Source organism: Anopheles merus, chromosome X (assembly GCF_017562075.2).
Source record: "Anopheles merus strain MAF chromosome X, AmerM5.1, whole genome shotgun sequence".
Lineage (NCBI taxonomy): Eukaryota > Metazoa > Arthropoda > Insecta > Diptera > Culicidae > Anopheles > Anopheles merus.
The window spans coordinates 3,127,052-3,134,559 of record NC_054081.1 but is presented as its reverse complement, the minus strand read 5'-3'; the positions used below and the strand labels follow the sequence as shown (position 1 = coordinate 3,134,559).

Genomic DNA, 7,508 nt, shown 5'->3' with positions numbered 1-7,508 from the left:
CCACTTCCATACCGTTTCGCAGTGCCGTGTTTTTTGTTCCTTCTCTTCGCTCTTTAGCCTTTTTGTTTTGTTGTTGCTGTTGTTGGTGTGCAACACCGTTCCCTACCCAGCTGGCTTTTTAGTGTGCATCTTCGCACGCAACATGTTTTTCCTACCCCGCCGATCCCCAGGTCCCACCCTCTCTATGCTCTTCTAGGGGCAGTAGGGGTTGATTTTTCACTATTGGCTGAAGTCTATTCTTTTCCCGCTGCGCCACCATCGCCAATTGCTTCGACCTGCGTACGCACACACACATAGCTACACACACACACACACGCGTGGAGCGTTCGGTTGTTATCAGTTTTCCTGCCGCTGCACTGCTTTGGCGCAAAGGGGGATGCGCGCGCCCGCTGGGTGTTAATTTAAAGATTAGCTTTTCTCTTTCTATTTGCCACCGCCGCGACGCGTGGTGTGGCGCGTAACATCTTCTGCTGCACCTTGCCTGCGGGCCGCCCCATGAGCCGGCCGCGCTTTCCCCGCCACCGAACGCCACCGAACGGCGGCAAGGAGGAAGCTTTCGGTGGATCAATTTTATTGTTTTACGCCGGATTCCATTCATTCGCGTCCCGTGTGGTTATTCACCACACCTTCCTCCCCTCTGCTCCCTCCCCTCGCAATGCTCCACCCAGGGGTCGAGTGAATATTTTTTGATTTTGGGCGCCCCCTCTCCCTCCCTCTCTTCTGGATCGATGTCAATGTTGTGTTATGTGTGGCCTAAATGCAGCTCCTCGATGGTCATTTGATTGGCAAAGGAAGAGAAAAGAAGAAGAAAAAACCGATGTAGCATAATCAGTGTTATAAAATCCAGCAGGAGACAACAAGGCATCCCTCTCCCATTCCCCATGCCGCTTCCCTGTACCGAACCTCGTACAGGCTTTGACATAATATGGTCGCGGACGGGCTCTGACAAAAAAAATAAGCTGCCGCTTTACACGCCCAGGAATATTTACATACTTTCTCTAGGCCACGTATTTGCATTTCGAGCTGTGTTTGTTTTTCTTACCTGGAAAAATAGTCACAAAAAAAAAGGGGAAGAGAATGTTTAGGTATGCGTGCTTGTGCTTGTGTGACAGGTTCATTGTGCTTGGTTATTGTTGAAACAATAAACGAAAATCGATTGACGGATAATAATATTATAAATAGTCAAAAGACACACCGCACAAACTAACACTCCACAGTGTTCCCGTGGGGCATCTTTTGTTTGTATGTTTGTATGATTCTGAGGACCAGGATTTGTTTGCTTCTCCGTCGTTTGATTCCTATCAATTGATTCCAATAAGAAAAATTATCTTCCGCTTATATAGCTTATAAGGAAATTCTGTAAAAGGTTCGTCTGATGATCATGAAAAGGTAAAAACAAACGAAGAGAACTTAATGTAATCGAATAGATTCAAAGATAGTTCTTCTATTTCTTCTTCCCTGCAATAGGAGAACTCACAAAGCATGCAACGCTCCACCAAATGCTCAGCTATGATTTCGAGCACTCATTTGTTTTAATCTTTAGGACTCAGCATGGTCCTAACCGATCCCAGGACGTCCAGTTAAACATGTAGTTGACAAATTCATTAAACCGTCCCAGTTTTTTTCAAACACAGACACATTATGCTCAATTTACATAGTTCGATGTGAGTCAAGTATTCGATAGAGTCGTTACTTTAAATTTACAAAGTTGTTTGTACTACACATTTACCTTCTCCCTAATAAAGGAATAGAAAAACAGTGTTATTTGCTTTGAAGATGATAACATAATTATTTCAGAATCACCTTGAAACAAAAATACCGAAGACACAAATCATCCAACCAGTATACTGGCATCGAATATACGGCAATCAGCAACAGAAAATTTACATCTCATCGATCGAAACTAGGACAAACGCTAGCGTGTTGGGCGTATCGTTCATAAATGATATAAAATCATTGGAAAAAGGAATACAAAACTAGGACAACGCCGATTTGTGTGACAGTAGGCAGCGCATGTAAAAAACATGGACTGATAGTAAAATACGTTTGCAGATTAAACAATTTGAATTGCCAATGTTTAAAAGTTAGTAAAATTTTAATGCACTACTGCCTGACATACTCCCTCCCTCTCTTGAGTGAATTCACATTATATGCATTAAATAAGCTGCATATAGTTGATTTGTTTGTACAGAGTTGATGTGATGCATACGCAAGCAACAGAATTGGGATTATATTTTTGTTAAGTTTTCTGTGCAATTAGATACAGCCAAGAAGATTTCATTTGATTGAACTTAACGATTAACTTGAACATCTTCACTATAAATAAAGGCAAAATGTGATATTGGAGATGCATCTTTAAAGAATTAAGCAAACAGTGAATATTGTAGACATTTATGAAATTACTGGACACACGTCATCAAGCTGTCCAAAAGGTAAAATTTGCATCAAACCACTGCTATGCAAATAGGCGATCGAATAATACTGCGGTGTTAAAACATAAGTGATTTGTTGGGTGTGTGTGTGTGATTGTGAAATCATAAGCAATGGGTACGATGGAAATGAGGGTGAGTTTGCTTAAGAGGACTACCAGGATTTGCGAAATTATTATACCCTCCCTCACCGAATGTGCAGTGACAGTAACGGTGACTAATGTTGGCAAATTTACCTCTAATGAATAAATTGAACAAATAAAACACAATTGTCAAGCAAACCAAAAATGGCAACACGAAAGCCTTTTCTTTCGCATTTTGCCGAAGCGTATGGGGAGGTTCGTTATACACGTAAAAATCGAGTAGCTAGGCTGACCGATGGCAGATGGGGGTGTCAAACGATCAAGCAGGAGAAGTATCAGGACAATAGATGCGTTCGTGCGGATTTTTAGTGTAGGTCATTTTTTTCATTAAATCATTTTAAAGCGTCATCATTGGGCATTTGGGAAGGACCCTATTTGACACACTTCAAGTATATTAGCTAGTAATTTCCCATCGATTAAAAGCAAGCAAAACGGTCCAAAAGAAAGAGAACTGCGTTTTATATGGGAATTGGGCAACAAGCGACGAACCCCGTTTTACACAAGCGACGAAAAGAGTTTTGAGAAATACTGAAAATGGATGGTTTGTCCCCTTCATTGAGTAGCCGTAGAAATCGTAGATTACCAAAAAGAAAGGAAAAAAGTTTTTTTACGAAGGAAAATACTTGGACCATTGAATGTATTGTCAAATTGTCACAATAAAGCTTCCATTTTCGCTTGAATGCCGCACGAACTTGTTTAGAGTTCTGAGGGTTGGGCGCTAAAAACATGTTAGGATTTTCCACATTTCCACAATTGAGTATAATATAGTTACAGTAGTATGGAATGTTTGGAAGTTTTGACAAACAAAATCCTTTTGGAACGGTTTTGATATCCCTTATACAGGGTTTCCCACGATTTATTGGTTGTTTCTCCATTTTTTTTTACCATTTTTTGGCCGTTTCCCAGAATTTTTTGGTCCAATTGTATTGATGTCCAATCAGAAAATACCAATAAATTATGGGAACGAACCAAAAATCTTAGGATCTTCTTCTTCTTCTTTGGCTCAACAACCGATGCCGGTCAAGGCCTGCCAACCCACTTGTGGGGTTGGCTTTCAGTGACTTATTGATTTCCCCACATAGTAGGATAGTCAGTCCTACGTATGGCGGCACGGTCTATTTGGGGCTTGAACCCATGACGGGCATGTTGTTAAGTCGTACGAGTTGACGACTGTACCATGAGACCGGCAAAAATCTTAGGATACGATCAAAAAATCGTGGAAACGCACCAACAAACCATGGGAACATCATCAACGATCATCAATATACCGTGGGAAACCTTGTTATGCATGTTCAAATAGACATAAAAAAAAATAAAATTAATTAATAACATATAATCTAAGAGTAACGTAGCTGTAACAATACGTCTTGATAGTTCTTTCTTATGTAAGAAAAATCTGTATATTTTTTTTCAAATATTGTACATTTTGCATCGTTTTTGTTCAGTTGAGATTTGCTGACCAACCAAATTTCTATAAAAAAAACTAAATAAACGTTACTTACCACTAACGCCGGAATTGAACCATTGCAGTATTTAATAATTTAACTAATGTAATCTAAAAATTGCATTATTACCCTCCTTTTCCTGCAGACCTATTACAATCTTACCAATATGCTGTTCCCGTCCGACTCGTAGACAGTTCGAAACGCTCACCGGCAACTTATTGCAATCGCAGGTTGTCCAGCCTTTACGTACCCGAGAGCCGCTGCACTCATCGCTCGCCGAACCGTTGCTTCACCGAGGCAGCCCATTCGAGCGGGTGACCCGCCTTTTTGTGCTTGTACATGTTCGAGCCGCAGGCGAACGTGCGCGGACACCAGGGACACCGGTACAGTGCCGTGCCCGTGTGCGTCGCCTCGTGCTCCCGCAGCCGCAGCGCCGTCTTGAACCGTTTGTCGCACAACGTGCAGGGAAATTCGGGCCGGGCCGCGTGATGCAGATGCACGTGCGACTTGAGGGCGCTCGCGTTCACCGACTCCTTGCCGCAGAACTTGCACGTCACCGGACCGTCGTTCGTGTGGCAGCGTATGCGATGCTGCTGGTAGGATTTTTTGTTGCGCAACCTGAACGGAATCGGGTTTGAAAAGGGGTTGTTAGAATAGTAGAAAACGCGCGCTCTCTCTCTGCTCTTTCCGATGTTGATGCGTACCATTTCTTGCACTGTTCGCACTGATGCTTCAGCTGCGACTTGCCTTCCACCGAGTGCGTCAGGCGATGGTTTTCGAACAGCGCCCGGCTGTTGAAACCCTTCGCGCAGATATCACAGATCAGGCTGAAGCCACCGCCATGGTACGTCTGCTGGTGGCACTTGAGCACCGTCGCGGTCGTGAACGAGCGCTCGCACACGTCGCAGTGGTTTAGCTTTTTGTGCTTCGCCAAATGATGCACGAGATGCTGCTTGAGCAGGTAATCCTTCACGAACGTTTCGCCACAGACGTCGCAGCGGAACGGGCGCTCGGCCGCGGGCGTGTGTATGCGCCACTTGTGGTTTTGCAAGCTCCGGCTGCTGGAGTAGCTCTTGCCGCACACGTCGCACCGGAAGCAGTCGGGATTCTCGTGCACCAGACAGTGCTCGTACAGCGACTGCCGCTTGCTGTACGTGCGCTCGCAGCACACGACGTCGCAGCTGCGCCGGCCGTGCGCCTCGGCCGCGTGCTCCTTGAGCTGGGTGAAGCTTTCGCCGAAGAAGGCGCACCGGCTGCAGTGCAGCAGACAGTGGCGCCTGATCAGCTTCTCCTGCTCGCCGATTTCCGTGGCCGAAATGCGGGTGCGATACTGCGAGGCGACTAATTTTTCATCGTCGGCCTCTGGAGTGCTGCCGTTGGTGGAGGGAACGTTCACTTCGCTGCCCTCCATCGAAGGGTGGTGCAGTGCGCGATGCTTTTTCAGCGACGGTTGGCTGGTGAAGCTAAACGCAGGGGAAACAAGACATTGTAATTTTAGGGCTTTAATCTCAGCATGAAAAACAATACGTAGATAGAATGTTTTTCATAGAACCGAAAAAGAAATGGTCATTGAACTGAGAGTATACTCACAATATGTTGCATACGCTGCAGGTGATGTTCTTTCTGGCCACATTCTCATGCCACAGGCCGTGCGAGTTGAGCAGATGCTCCGTGGCGAACGCTTTGTCGCACTTGTCGCACCGGTACCGCTTCTCCTCCTCCGACGTGTGGATCAGCAGGTTGTGCTCGTCCAGCGACTCCTGCTTCCGGAACTTGATGCCGCACGGGACGCACCGGTACACCAGCTTCCGGCCGTGCGTCTGCAGGTGCATCTTGAGCGACCGTCGCCGCGTGTACTTTCGATTGCAGCACACCGCGTACCCCGGCTTGCCGTGTACCTGCCGGTAGTGTTTCAGCAGTGCGGCAAAGGTAAAGCGCGCTCCCTCTTCGCTTCGCTCGCTGCTGTTCGCATTGTTCGACTTCCGGTAGCAGTCGTGGCATAGCAGCTCCAGCACACTGCCGTTAATGCGACACAAGGACAATCCTACCCCGGGGAATGGAGCATTTCCGGCCGTGCCGTCGTCATCCTGCTGCAGCGGTACGGGCGTTTTCGTGGCGGACGGTTTCGCTGCTTGCTTGAGCGTTGCCAAAGGAATGTTTGCATCCTCGTCGGATTCTTCGTCCTCTTCGGCCGGGGCCGGTTCATCGTCGCTCTCTGGTAAGCTCTCCTTCACGAAAACTTCGTTCACGTTCGTGATGAGCGTGCTGCCCTCGTTCAGCCAGACGAGCTGGTCGGCTTTCGTTGTGTCCGCTTGCTGCTTTGTTTGGGTTGGTGCAGCTGGCGGCTCTTGCTTAACCGCGGCCGGATCTAGCGGCGAATGCAACCGTTCCACTTCGAGGTAGAATTTGTGAAACGAATACGTCACATCCCAGCAGGTGGTGCAGATATATCGACCTGTGCATGCCGTTGCCTAAAACAACGATGTTAAACCATAAGCGAGAAGCAAAAACAAACAATTGCAGGTGGGGAAATGCATACCGAAAGCCAAAAATGTTTACAGATAACATCCGCTACGGTGCTTTGGCCGGTGTCGAGCCGCTCGGTTACCAAATTTCGATCGGTACTGTTTAACTGACACAGCAGGCATTGATCGCAGCTAACCGGCTCCGGCTCCACTCCTCCGGTGTCCATTTTAACCAACGACAAACTGTCCGTTGTTCTGTAGGATGCAACACTCTTTTTGTCGGCACGCTACATAATATTCATTGTGGGTAGTTTGCACTTTTCCGCTTTTTGCCTTATTGCATTTTAAACTGAATGCAATTGAGTCTGAAGCAAGGTTTTGTCAGGGTTTGTTTTAGTTTCCTTGCACGATGTTCACGGATTGCGTACAACTCTACTATCCTTCAAGGTTGAAGAGGCGAATGAGCTAGACCTCAAAGTCTCTATAAAAATAAGTAAACCAACCAACCTTCAAGGTTGGTGCACCAATACATCAAAACAAAGCATACGCGCCATGTTGCTTTTTCACTTGACAGCCGTATGTTTACAGCTGTACACAATAGGTTTGGATTTTAGAACCTAAAACTAAGGGCCGTGGCGTCGCTTTTTCGCATGCGATTTTATCGGACGGCCTGTCAAATTTTTATATGGGATTTTACAAATAACGTGAGACGGACGACTGAGATAACCCTACCCGCAAATTTCCGTTAAATGCCTTCTAATCGCCTTGTAATCGCCGGCGAATTGAAGGCGATCAGCAGTGCATTTAGCAGTAATTAAATGCCTTTGAAATATGTCATTGAAAAATTTCGCTTTTAATTTGAAATTTGAAATTGCAACTGTCAAAGAAAACCTTACAAGCGTCTTCGGCACTGCGCTGTTGTAGTGTTCCTAGATATGTGCGTGAGATTCGATAGCACGATTTACATGTTATGTTCTCTTGCGTTAAGCTCTGAGCTATTTCACTTTATTAAATATGGTCTGCATT

The 7,508-nt window shown here is 45.9% G+C and overlaps 1 protein-coding gene across 1 annotated transcript; it reads right to left on the bottom strand.

The window, feature by feature from the left end:
* Positions 1 to 3,948: 3,948 nt before the first annotated feature.
* LOC121597963 (zinc finger protein 676-like) lies at positions 3,949 to 7,036 on the bottom strand. Its single transcript, XM_041924332.1, has 4 exons — positions 6,557 to 7,036; positions 5,608 to 6,488; positions 4,722 to 5,480; positions 3,949 to 4,635 (listed from the first exon to the last, which is right to left on the bottom strand). The coding sequence occupies exons 1-4, from the start codon at positions 6,707 to 6,709 to the stop codon at positions 4,284 to 4,286; spliced, it is 2,145 nt and encodes a 714-aa protein (XP_041780266.1). The 5' UTR covers positions 6,710 to 7,036; the 3' UTR covers positions 3,949 to 4,283.
* Between the last annotated feature and the right edge of the window lie 472 nt (positions 7,037 to 7,508).